Here is a 13885-nt window from a genome sequence, read left to right as displayed (position 1 = left end):
TTTGTCATGCTTATTTTGCATCTGATTTTTTAACTCAGATTTTGTATAAATTATCCCAAAGGGTTAGAAAGGATGGTATCTTTACATCTTGGAGAGAAGCATACTAAAAATAGGCAGAACCAGTGAGTTAGAAGGAGAGATTTTATAACTTAAAGTTAGGAGTAACACATTTCTAGCAGGTAGGCAAAATGAACGTTACCTTCTCTTTAGTCATGTCCAGCAGACCAACAGAATATCTTTCACAGTTTAAATACATTCGAATAGTATACAGTGCTTTGTGAAACTGCCTTTCTATGTCTGTTAGCTCTTCAAATACTTTGTTGGCGGACCACAAAAGCATCTATTTACAGCAAAAGAGAAGGAGAGCAAGTGTTCACAACAGTAAAATGCATTTGAATGAAACAAACAAACCATACACATATGAATGGCAGGCATTCCAGAATAAAGCAATAAGTTTAATTACCGTTATCAAATAAATAAATAAGATGCTTTTCTTACTCCAGTAAGCTTATGAGACTATCAGACAGTAAGAATGGCTTCATGCAAAAACAAAGTATTATCATTTACAAATTCTTCTATACCTGACTTCTTCGGGATTCAATGTTGTAGAGATATGATGTATGATGGTTTTTTAGGACCAAAGATATAAAATTGAGGTATTTTTTAAAGACCTAAGAATGACAAAAGAAAAAAAACAAAAGTAAGAAAAAAGAGGTAGATTCATTCAAACTCTGTGGTGAACTAGTGACTGTGCTGTTGTGTAAGAGGAGTTTATTACCTCTTCATCCTCTTTTGAGAACTCACTGGCATTTAGTTTGTTGAGAGCCATCACAACAGCAAGCACCTCTTTACCCTGCGTAATTGGGATTGCCAACATATTGACAGTTGTATAACCAGTTTTTTTGTCCAGAAAGTCTGAGAAATGGTTATTCTGGAAAAAAAAAAATCAAAAACACAGTTTAAATACATTACAGTTAATTATCATACCAAAAGTAAATGGTAAAAATAATTTATATTTGCAGTGGTATAAGCACAATTCCACTTTGCAGTAAATTGATACTGCCCAAAGTATTATCATTATTTAACACAGTGTCACACAGTTGCATGTAAATGCATTTTTAGGAATTGATTATGAATGTGGCAACCAAGTCCTTTTCAGCTTTATGTTAGAAGGAAGACATATTTGAGGAGTTAAAAACATGGGAAAATCTCAAGTAAAGGGGAGAATAATATGAATTTGTGGCTACCTAATAATCTAATGCATGTGGTGTGCATGTAAGAGATTTACTTCGTAACTACATTAGTATTTATTATTATTATTTATTTCTGTAGATAAAATGAATGATACTATCCTGTCACACAGTGTTAAAAACTACATGTGAAACTATTTACAATCTTCATGGCTAAAAATGCATCTGGCAGGGAGGCATCCCCAGCTGGCGTGCACCTGACTTAGCCATGAGTTGTTGCTTTCTCTTTTTCTAGGAGAAAGTTATAGGGATGTCTCACTGAACTGAATTCCTGATCTCTGAATACTTAAAAGGGACCTGTATACACAAAGTGAGTTGAATAAGCTGGATGCAGCAGCTGAATCTTAATTTAAAAGAAGGAACTAGTAGTGGTGCTTGGGAAGAAGCACGTTGGTCACAAGATTTTTGGAGATGATAGGAAAATTTTTAAGGGTGCAAGTCTATGTCAATAAACAAAAAGTTCTGTAACCACAAGCCAACCTGAACTGTGCCTGGATAGTTCAGTGCAGGTAGATAAAAATACCTTGTAATACATTGGTAGCTTTTTCACAGCATATACAAATACTTGAATCATATATTATTTGTGTATGCAAGCAAAAAAAACGTGTATTGATTTAGACATTTCAATATTGATAATTTTGCTCATAATTGGTAGTAGTTTGTTTCCAGTTAAGGTTTTAAAATATTTTCTCTTGAGAATATAAGCTCCTTTGGATTTGAAGAAAATCATTTTTCACAATGTCTGGAAAATCCTGTTCATAGTCAAATAATCTTTTTAGTACCAGAGCCAGAATATCTTGCTGCTCCTATGATTATACTAAGGTAGACACTTAATTTATTTGAGCCTGATCTTATAAATTAAGCCATCTTTTAGAGCGATGTTGTGAACTTTCAGCTTTCAGTTAAATCATAAAACAAACTTTAAAAAAAGATGAAGGAGATTTGTTCATAATTCTCTCACTGTAGCACATTTGCAGGTGTTTTCTACTAGCTCCATTTGAAGCTAAGATACGTAGCCTCTTACTGTACCACAATCAGGTCTGTAGATATGCTAATACATGCTAATCTGTGCAACACATCCTGGACTTGCACTAAACTAGGACCTGCTTACCTGAGAGGAAAATCAGGACCCCTCTCTGTGTTTATCTTTCTATTCCAGGTGATTAAAAAGATGACTGGTGAGGGGTTTGGCAGCTGACAGTTATTTTAGCCAGTTTATTTGAAATGACTAATTCATTTATCTTCATTCTGTAAACCAGTTTTATCTCACTGTAACTTACAAATACTACTACACGTTATTATGATTAACCTTCTACCAGTGAGCTATCAACATAATGCTGTATGTTTACTTAATTTAGATAACTTTGATTTCTTTATGTTCTATTTAATTGGTAGCAGTGGAATTTACAAAATCGTAATTCACTGCTGTGAAGAGTGTGATTATACCTCTGTGAAAGGGAAAAATCAGTTCTTTCTAAAAATCTTTTTATTTTCCTTGGATGATGTTTATTAATAAGCTTGCCTGCTGAGACACAACTGACTGTGAATCATAGCTACACAGCTGTAAGTTGTGTTGGTAATAAGGTCAACAGAGGAAAAAGTCACTTCTCTGGGAAGCCCAGGTATTTCAAAAAGAAAGTTAATTTTCAGATTACATGAGCAGATAATAATTTTCAATTACGTAAATCATGTTATTTTGTTTTCAAAAATCAGTGTTACTTTACTGGTTCTGGAAAGTTCTTAATGATGGACCATCTAGAAGAAGAAACCATCTTGTCTCTCTTTTATTTAATGCTTGTCCCTGCAGATCTCGATTCCTTTCTTAGGAGCCATATGTTCATTTATGTCTCCTTTTGCTATTTCTTTCATGATGAATTCTGCCTCATAGGCTAGCTCTTTAAGCAAACAATAAAAAAAGAGTGCTCCAGAATGTTTAAACTTTCACAGGCTTTATTCTATGCCAAATTTAAAAACATGATGAAGATCATTGTTCTAATGTTCATTCAACCATCATATAGTATTTAATAATGGAAGTGCATCTGGCAGTTCATAATGTTATCTTAGGATTTGTGACACTGTGTTCCATAACACTGCACTGTCTTGAGCATTTCTGATTGGCAAAATGCAATGAATGGCAAAATGCAGCCTGAGTCAACTGAGTTTGACGCTACTGGTAACCTTCAGATCAAATTCCACAACATAAATTACTCAGTGAGTGTAAATTTGGTCAAAAAAATGCAAAAAACTATTCTAAGTAATGAGATAGTGTGATCCTTGATAATTTGGAAAGAAAGGGAGAAATTTGAGAAGCAGATCAGTTGAAAGAATAAAGGAATATGGATCCTTCTTCCCTATTTGGCCAGTCAGGGTGAAGTTTCATTATACTGGTTCATCTGAGGCAATAGGAACAGCTGTTCAAAGTTACCAGTCATTGAGGCTTTTCGCATTTCTACTGTACTTTCTCACATTTGATTGCTTATTATCTGGTCCACCTTCAACATCTTCATTATGCATGTGATTCGCCTATTAGGGCTTTTTCATGAACTTTACTTCCTTGACTGGGAGGCCTGCTTGGAAGCAGTATGATGTCATTTTGTTTGTGTTCCACAGGCAACATTTACACCTTGGTTTGCACATCACCTTCAGTCGCTCTCACTCAGAAAACTCTTCCTGTTCCTCCCTTACTGTGTTGCCTCTGAGTGATGCATCAGTACCTTGCTGTGCAGCCAATTCCCCATTTTAAGTTTGGCAAAGTGCCTCTAACACCACAGTGGAGGAGAAATGAAAAGGCTTAATCCTACATCTGAGGTGGTAGTGCCAAGACAGCCAATGCCTATTTTCCTCCACCTTTCTGGGAGCCCATGCAGTTATGACTAATTTGTTACTATGCTCATTGTGGACTGGAGGTTCTGGGTTGGATAGGTGAGTTCAGACTGGTGAAATACATGGATGACCAGAATGGGTCTGGAACAGCAGAGGAACAGAAACCACAGGAACCTATGTCATCAGGAGCCGGTGTCACACTGTCATCTTTATTACACTTTTCTTTGCACCGTCTTTACATGTTTCTGCTTTTCTTTCTCAGAATTTTCTTCGGATTTCTCAGAAAAACATTTTTACTGCTGAGTTGTAGGGAATTGGTGAGTTATATTGATGCACCTATTATTTCTGCTTATCTTAATTTCAACTCACAAATGTTTTTGTTTCATAATGATACAACTGATTATAAATTGAATATAAAAAGCACCTACCATCAGATAGGACAATATCATCATTCTGATTTAAGACAAAAAAACAATTATTTAAGTATGTTTGCCATTCACTAGGCCACATTCAAAAAATTGTTTTCAGGGATGTAGGACAGCTACAGTTTAACAAGTAACTTGCTAGTGTTACGGAACAAATTGAATGTGATATCTTAAAGATCACTGGAGTTTTGAAAATGAAAGCAAGTAAAATTAGATATGTATTTATGTGCACTTGAGGATTGAACCTTTTCAGTCATGTCACTGACATTTCTGCTTTTTATTGCCAAAGGTAGCAGATGTTCTGCTACTTTATGAAACTGAGTTTTTATTACATTTCTTTGAGTAACTTTTTTCACATAAAACAAGAAAAAAAGCCTAAAGGGGAACTTTTCATTCTAATATTTATTTTTTAGTTTTTCATTTTGGCAGCTTTCCTCTTTAAGCACAAGTTAATTCAAGGAAAGAATGAAAGGTGTGATTTTTATTTTTTTCTGGAAAACATTATTAATAGAAATTGGTTCCTGTATTAAAATATTTTCTTGAAAATTGACTGAATCTTTGTCTTTATAATAGATTGTAACAGATTTCCATTTTCCCATTTAATATTTGCTATTTTGAGTTTATGACAATCTTTTTATTATCAAGATGGCAAGATGAAACAGAGGAACAGATATTAATATGTACACACAGTGCAAGTTCTACCCAGGTAAAAAGCTACCTCTCAGGTTTTTCCTTATGTTTAGTTTATGCTGGGATTGTTTCTTTCTATTCTCAAAGCTTTCCAAGCATTCAGGGAGACAGTACCTCTGTAGCATTGTGCATCTTTGCTCTTATTTCTTCTAATCCTAAGAATTTTGAGTTAGTTTCTCAAGAATTTCCCTCCACAGTTGTTTTAACAATCTACCTCTGGCCTATGAAACCTTATCTAACATAATTTGCCTCATCAATACGTTGGATATTTGGGTTTCTTCTTCAAGATTACATTCCCAGGGGATGAGGACATTACAAAATGGCAAGCCTGCTACCAGCTTAACCACCAAGTGACTCCCACTCTTCCTTCTTCTTCCTCCCTAATCCCTTCTCACTACCATTCTCAGGTCAGCAAGTTGTGCCATTTACCATCTTGCTCTCTCCTGTGCTTCCCCAGTGCTTCGTATTTGTGACATGGATGAGCACAATTCCATCAACCTCTTCTTGTCCTAGTATGCAGTGTAAGGTCAATGCCAGGTCCCAGGACTACTGCTGTACATTTCCAGAATGACTGTGTACGCCCAGCAGCTGGACAGTGGCTCGGTGTCCAGACCTCCTCACTGCAAATGTGAATGTTCAAAGCACTGAGCTGCCACACCATGCTTCCACTTGCTCTCTTCTGTCTTCAGATAATCTTTAAGTTATTTTTACAATGTGGTGTAGATTCAAGATAAGGGATGGAGTGTCTCTTCTTCATTCCAGGCACCAGCATCACAGACTTTAGAGTTTGATGCATTCCCTTGTCTCTGAAAATCCTGTCATTTCAGAAAGTCCCAATACGAAAGCATCTCCCACTTTTTAATTGAAGAGAAGTAGAGCTCCAGAATAAAAGACTCATGCAAAGGGAGGCTGGCTCAATTAACAAAGGGTTGATGCAGAAGCTTACAACTTGAAGATGTATTTAAGATGATTTGTTTTGCAGGTTTCCAGTGGTTAAATTAGGTGCAATGATCAGTGCTCTGGCTGTTAAATCTGAGATGGAAGCATTGCATTTCTCAATGCTCTGTTGTTTATTCATTCATAATTTAAATACATGGTGGATTAAAGCAAATATATATAGTCATTATTGTTGGCTTTTACAGGCTGAGAATGTGAGGTTTTAATTCCTCGGAAGTTCCTGTCTTATGTCTTAGTTCTATCTGGAAATGATACCTTAGGAAAGATGTAATGTAAACAATTTATCATTTTGTCAGTGTTATCAGATAATATTTGTAGGATACTAATGGACGTATCAGATTTTATGCAGTCTGTTATTTTACTTTGGAATGTTTGAGTACCATATTCTGCTAGGCCCTGGAAACAACGTGAGGTCAATCATTACAGCAGTGGTCCTGCCTGACTCCTATTTCTCACTGCTGTTAAATCCTGGATTAAATACTATTAGCTCTTGCTGTCAACAAGTCTTTAATCTTGTGGGGGGAGTCTGTTCTTGCTACTAAGTCAATTATGAAAGGTCTGTATCTTTTCCTCTGCTTTTCTTTTCTGAAGCATTAGTCAGGATGAGGAGCTTCCTCACGTTTATTGGTAGTTTTCCAGGTTGAAGGAGGTAATCTCTCACGAACTGGCTACCAGGCACTAAAATTGAAGTCCTGTGTTTCTTCAAAGATTGACTGCAGTTGTGATCTTTTGTTCCATTCTCTCCTGTTAAGAAGGGGTGGTGATTAAAGCATAACAGTGTCTCACTGTGGGTTTGTCAGTGTTGTCATGAGCTTAAGACTTTAAAAAAAAAAATGCAATGCTGTTTGGATATGGATTGTGTCAGCAATAGAAAGTGCTTAGACATTACATCCTTAAAGCACTGTAGCCATCATTCATTCCGCATTTTGTATTCATTGTGCATTTTGTATTCTGACAAGACACTGGGGCAAAATTTCTCTCAGATTTAACTCCGCTTGTCATATTTTTGCTCAGGATTTGGGTAGCAGACAATCTAGTTTGACTGAGGTGCAAGCAAAGTGATTACTGCTTGTTCCAAAAAATATGATAAAGGCTTCTGTGGCTGTTTCTTTTGCCATGGACTGACTATATTCCTTAAATATTACTGGCTAAACTTGCACTTCTGTGCTTTTTACAAAGATAAAGATTCTGGTGACATTAGTAGGAGCTTTGCCTGTGCAAGGGGTATGGATTTGGACAGTGGATTCTTTTACTAATGGAGTGGAAATGGTGACAGTAATGAAACCTTCATGTTAATTTTTAAATAACAACTGTTGGTTCTAGAAAAATCCCTATGAGTTTTGCAATTAACTTGTAAAATGTTAACACTTCAGTGACATTCAATTATTAAATGTGGATTAATGGTTCCACGGTTTGGTTGCATTTTTTATGTGTGGCCTAATGACAAGGACCTCAGTAATCCTATGAGAGTAAATGGATGCCAAAGACTACCTTAGAGTGGTTGAATAATAGATGAATGGGTATTCAGCAAACGTTAATTCATTTATGCATGCAAAATGTATATTTAGCAGTGCTAGACAGACGAAGAGATTCTCTTATTTAAATTATATTTCTCACAAAATTTTGAACAAGTCCTACTGAAAGCACGGAAATGTTTGAGCAGCCCTGCTCTGGGTGCCTCTCACACAATGATATTTAGGAGTAATGCAGTGTCTGATAAAAGGCACATCTTTCTTGATCCTCCTGATCTTTTTTCATGTAATCAGCCTTATGAATTTAGAAGGATTATCCTCCAATCTCCAAATGGTGGTAAGAGGCAGTAAGTCATATGCTTCTTGTCAGAGCAGAAGTCACTGAAGAAAACAACCTCATGGTTAAAAATCAATTGATTTGCTTTCTCAAATCAGTCATTTTTCTACTTGTTTTCATGCTTCCTATTTATATCTGAGGTAGTTTACTATATAATGGAATGTTCTTTTCACCTACATGCACATTTTTTTATTGTTTTTAAGCTTTAAGAGTAGTCCTTCTTTCCTTTATGCCTGCCAACTTTTAACATGGCAAAATGTGTTACTTTTTGTTTACCTGCTGCAAAAAATAGACAATTGCAGTGCATAAAGACAGCCACTATTTCCACTGATCTTGGGACACTGAGGTGGTTTCCCTCTGTAAAATCCTCTAGAATTTTAAATTGTCAGTATAGGAAATACGGAAAACCCAGATATCATCTGATATAATCATCTTACCACCATTTGATTACACTGAGCTTTCCCACAGAAGACTAAAAAGAGGTGAAGCTGCTGCCATTTTATGATATAAGGTTCGCTGTTTTTAAAGAAACCTACAACAAAGCACCTTTGCCTTTCCCTATGTATTTCAGAGCCATTTATAAAGCAGTTCTTATTCATGCATGTTTAATTTCTGCCAGATCATTCAACATAATTTCCATTTGTAACATTTGTTATAACCCCTGTCTGCACATTAAATAAACTAGGTAATTCTGTGAAATTCAGCAAGAACTTTGAAAACAACAGAGCAACTCTTCTTCCGTAGATGGTTCTGAACAAATCCTGGATCTGGACATACTAATAATTTGAAGCTACTTTAAATCAATAGTCGTGAAGCCAAGCATACATGTTGACATCATCTTCATCTGGGTTCATTCACACTGTAAGGAAGCACTCTAATTATAGAAAGCTACGAATAAATTATATTCAGAGATGAGTGTATGGCAGTACCAAATGATAAGGGACAGCACTTGCAAACCTATACTGGAAAAAACAATAGGAGACTTCTGCCTTGTTCAATAGAAACACAAGTATCATTGGTCTCTCTTAATCTGGTATTCTCCTCCATTATTATCAGGTTTTAAATCAGGTTTTGATTATTGTGCGAGGATACTAGAACTACTTCGCTAGGCTATATGATGTGATACTGGATTTGAAGCATTATTTTCCGTAGCTTTTCTCTTGTTTATATCTGGATTTCTGTGTCAGGGATTTTTTTTCAAGAATGACTCCAAACCACAAGTCCTTTGCAGGAAGAAAGCTGAGTAAGCAAATGCACAGAAACCCATTCCCCAAGGGAAATCACTCACCTTTTTCACATCAGGTATATTAAAAAACTTCTTGGTATGAGCAACCCATCCCGCTATCCCGATGTCCAAAGGAAAAACAGTCTCGTTGTCTGGATTCACCAAATTCTCCTCAAATTTGGAAGTTGGAGTGACATTGAGAAGCCTGGTAGCTACCTCTGGAATACCATTTCGGGAACGACAAATAAACATGCTACACCGATCAGCTGCCAACAGCTGCGACAGCCTCTGCAGGGTTTTGTGCACAATCTTTTCCATAGAGCCTGCTTCATCCTGGATTTCTGTCAGCAGCTCAAAAAGTATGTTACACTCCTCCAGACGAGACATGTCTTTGAAGCTGACTCCTTCCTTCACATCTCCAGGGCTCACTTGGAAGATACTTCCCAGCACTTCTGCCCTCATTTTGCGGTCAAAATATTCCTTGGCAAACTGGGGATTGTTCTCCAAGTATTTTTCAACAGCATCTTTATTTACCTCACCCATTTTTGCTGGATTGTTCCTAGGATTTCTTTCAGAACTTCATCACCATCAAAGCAGGAGCGGTAGCAAGAAGTACTAACTTGGTACTAGTAAGAAAATGGTACTTTGTACATGCTGTACAAAGGCATAGTACATTCACCTTCCTCTGTGACTTCCTAGCCTTCTGAAACTCTTGAGATATGACAGAAGGCACTGGCTTAGTGTCTTCTTAGTGTGAGATCTTGGAGACTGCTAATTAAAGAGATGTCAGGACACTAAACCCCTAAGCATTATTAGCTCATAAATCCTAAAGGAGTCATTTTACTATTTGAAACTAACCAATGATTTCTTAGACCTTATAAAATTGACTGAGGTGTATATGTATTCGTGTAAGTTTTCTCATTCATTTGCAGTAGGTGTATTTAACTATACACACAAAATTTTCCACTGAAACTTAATTTCAGGAATTCCACGTAGATACTTAGCCCATGTTGTACATGTGCACAGGCATGCACACGTGTATTTGTGAGAGGTGCTTAAAGGGAGGAAACAGAAAGGAACAGAATGTTACAGATTTTTTTTAATTGCAAAATTGTCTTTCCTTCAATAAGTCAAAAGATGATTGAATTTATGTTACTAAAAGTGAATAACTACCAAGCTATATATGCATAAAATGCATGAAATCCTAAAGACTTTGAAACAGTCTGAGCTTGGCCAAGTCATCTACCCAGGTGAAGATGAAGTAAAAAAAAACAAACAGAATTTGCTTCAGCACAAACAAATATGATTTATATGTATTAAAAAAAATAAATTATATAATCTAAATGAAATAGAAAATTCCTTGAATACAAAATTGAGTTTAAAATCCAATAAAATTCTTAGCCCATAAGCACAAATGACCAGACAGGGTCCTGCAAGCAGTGCAATTTCTTCTGTGCCTTCTTCAGAAAAAGTGGGAGATCTCTGCTCTCTTAAATGGCAGAAAAATGATAATAACTGACAGATACTGTGCAGAGAGGGAACCTTTAGGTTGGTTGTAGTTTTATGATATGTTTGAAGTTTCCTACCATTGGGAGTTCACAATCACCCATGTGGATTTTCTGTAAAGGGAAGGTGCAAAGAAGATGCAGTCCGGCTCTTTCTAGTGGGGCCCAGTGACAGGACAAAAAACAGTGTTCCCTCTGAATATTTGGAAACACTTTTTTCCCTGTGGAGGTGACAATCACCAGGGAAGGTACAGGTTGGATATTAGGAAAATTTTTTTCTCTGAACAAGTGGTCAGGCACTGGAATGGGCTGCCCAGGGAGGTGGTTAAGTCACTGTCCCTGCAAGTGTTCAGGAAATGTTTAGATGTGGTACTAAGGGACATGGTTTAGTGGGGGAATATTGATGGTAGGTGGATGGTTAGACTAGATAATCTTGGAGACCTTTTCCAACCTTGATGATTCTGTGATTCTACAGTTCTATGAATTGATGGAACAGGTTGCCCGGTGAGGTTTTGGAGTCTCCCTCCTTGGACATATTCAAAAGTAATCTGACATGGTCCTGGACAACCTTCTCTAGGTGGCCTCGATTAAACAGAGGGCTTGGACCAGAGGTCACTTTCAGCGTAAACCATTTTGTAAATGGAAAAGGAATGCTGAAATTTGTAGTTAATTTTAAATGGGGGCAAACACCCACAAGGCTACATGAGAAAACTGGCTTTAAACTTAGCACCAGCTATGACAGCAAATGATCTGGGTTCACTGGAATAGGTCTAAATACCAGCAGAGCAGTAAGGCTGCAATATAATTCATCTTGTGTTTTCCTTTTTTTGTTTTTGTTTTTGTTTTCTGTGGCATCGACATTGATCAAAAACAGCAGAAAGAGATTCTTGGTATAAGAAAAATAGATCATATGCCTTTTGACAATTATTAATTTGAAAATAGTAATTACCAAAGTACAACTTTATTTATTGTAATGCTACCTGTAAAATTACCATTTTTGTACATACAATGGCATGTCCCAAATATTGCACAATAATGATAGTCTTCATTAGAAACTCCTTCATAATTCATCTTTAGATTGATAGTGTAACTCACAATAGTTGGTCTGTTACCTGAATCAGGCACAGATTCAGCCTGAGTACCTTCACAGTGCTCTAGAAACTGGAGACTTTTGAGGAGTTACAAAATTATACGTTTGATTAAAAATGCGTTGTATGTGTTGTTTCAGTTACATCCTCAAAAGTGCAGGTTCAGCATTATCTTCTCATTCTGCTTCAAGCCACATGGATTTGTTTGTCATCCTTTGGTTGACTAGAAGATTTTTGAATTTTATTTCTTTGTATCAGCTTAACCATGAGATAAATACTGTTTTTTTGTGATATGAAATGGTGCATATGCACAAAGACACAGACACACGTAAATATTTTAGTTTTAAAAGTACTTGTATTGATATTTTTTTCTGGTTTTGTAAAAGTCAACCTTTAGTAAGCTATCTAGCAATTTTATTATCGTGTGTGCTCATCTTTTAAAATATTGTACACATTAAATTGCTTATCATGGTTCCACCTCATCTAAATCATGACTGTTGTTTTTTACAAATAATAAATTACTCTATTTGTACCTTGAGTTGACAAGTGAAGACCATATTTTAATTAGCCATTACTGTATGTAAGGTGATAAACCTTCCTTCGTAACGAAGTATTTCAGATGTAGCGGAGTTGCCATATAATCATTCTTAAACAAACATCTCTTTATTTTTTCTTCTTAATTAAGATTCACTCTTATAATTGCACTCTTATTCTGTTAAGTGCTTGAAATGACATAGAAAGAAGTATCAGAATCTGATAGTAGTTCTTTATGAAGTTTATGTTTGGAAGATGGCTAAGTTGGCTTTTTCAATAATTGTTAAATTAAGTCATGTTATGTTTCATAATGAACTCTATGTACGTATTGATTAACTCTGAATATTAAGGCAAACCAAGAAGTTGAAGTGATTTGATAGAATTTAAAAACACGACTTGGCTTACAACAATCTTACATGTATGGAAGTCTTCATTTTAGAGTTAGGAAAATACTCTGTATTGATAAAGTTTCATTTTTCTCATATTAGTACTTTAATGAATTTTGTAAATTAGATCATTTAACCATGTTGGAGCACTGTCATTCTAATAAATTTAAAGTTACTGTGCTGGAATAAGGCATTTGTTTTCTGTTCTAGCTTCTCTATTCTCATTTTCCACGCTGTTGAATATTATATTTTTAGTAATGCAGATTCACACTTGTATGTAAATTTATCATGAAAAAAATGTTTGGTATAATTTCTTCTATTTCTAGCACTAAGGTCAGTAATATCAGCTTTTAAGGAAATGCTTTTTAATTTAGGATCCATTTTATACATAGGTGTTTAATGTTGGAAGCTAATCTTGCACAATCATTTTCACTAAATTTTTCAAGGCAAAACTAAAATACATTTGGCTTTGATCTTTGTCCATGCTGAGGTGGTTTGATTTTTAAAACATGATGAAGATGGTGTTATATTTTTGCAAATTGATTTCATTATAGAGAATACTGAAAGCATATGTACTTTGTGATTTTAACATATATGTTGTCATTTTCCTTTGATGTTCACATTTGCTACAGAAATCAAAACTATTTATGGAATAGTTCTTAGTAGTAGACCATTGCTGAGCCCTTGTGATACATGGAAACTCCTAAGAAGGATAACTGGCAGACATGTTATTTAAATAGAAGCAAGCAGCACGTAAATGTCTAAGGTATTTACAAGGTTTCCCAGTTCAGCTCAGTGTTTGCATCTCAATGTATCTATCCATCTTTAAAGCAGTTACTATGGATAATTCAGTTAAGATATTCAGAAGAAATACAGATCAGATGTGTTTATTTCAGTTGCACGGATTTTTGTGTGGATTATTTTGTGGCCACTATCAGCATATAGGAGAAAATATAGTTCAGAAATATTGATTTTTTTTTTCCTAAATGACTAGGCTACCTATCCTATAGGTACCTATCCTATAGGTATTTACAAACAGCACCACGTGCCCCTAACAAAGTCAGTTTGGGACACTAAAATGTTTTGGTATCACCAATCTGGTACAAAACATCAACTTTTATGTTTCTTTTAAAATAATTTCCTAAGTGAAAAAGTAATCTTAAAAATTCAAACACTGAAAATAGTAAGTTACC

At 35.6% G+C, this 13885-nt stretch overlaps 1 protein-coding gene across 1 annotated transcript in view; it reads right to left on the bottom strand.

The window, feature by feature from the left end:
- The window catches only part of PDE6C (phosphodiesterase 6C), a 29416-nt gene extending 19694 nt beyond the window's left edge, over positions 1-9722 (bottom strand). Inside the window, exons 1-4 of the mRNA XM_021397869.1 lie at positions 9243-9722; positions 779-931; positions 582-671; positions 200-340 (exon numbers count right to left, since the gene is read on the bottom strand). Coding sequence (XP_021253544.1) covers positions 200-340; positions 582-671; positions 779-931; positions 9243-9722 — 864 coding nt within the window. The remainder of the gene's footprint in view (positions 1-199; positions 341-581; positions 672-778; positions 932-9242) is intronic.

Source organism: Numida meleagris, chromosome 5 (assembly GCF_002078875.1).
Source record: "Numida meleagris isolate 19003 breed g44 Domestic line chromosome 5, NumMel1.0, whole genome shotgun sequence".
In the NCBI taxonomy this organism is placed as follows: Eukaryota; Metazoa; Chordata; class Aves; order Galliformes; family Numididae; genus Numida; species Numida meleagris.
Note: the sequence above shows the minus strand (reverse complement) of the source record. Positions and strands in the feature narration are given on the sequence as shown.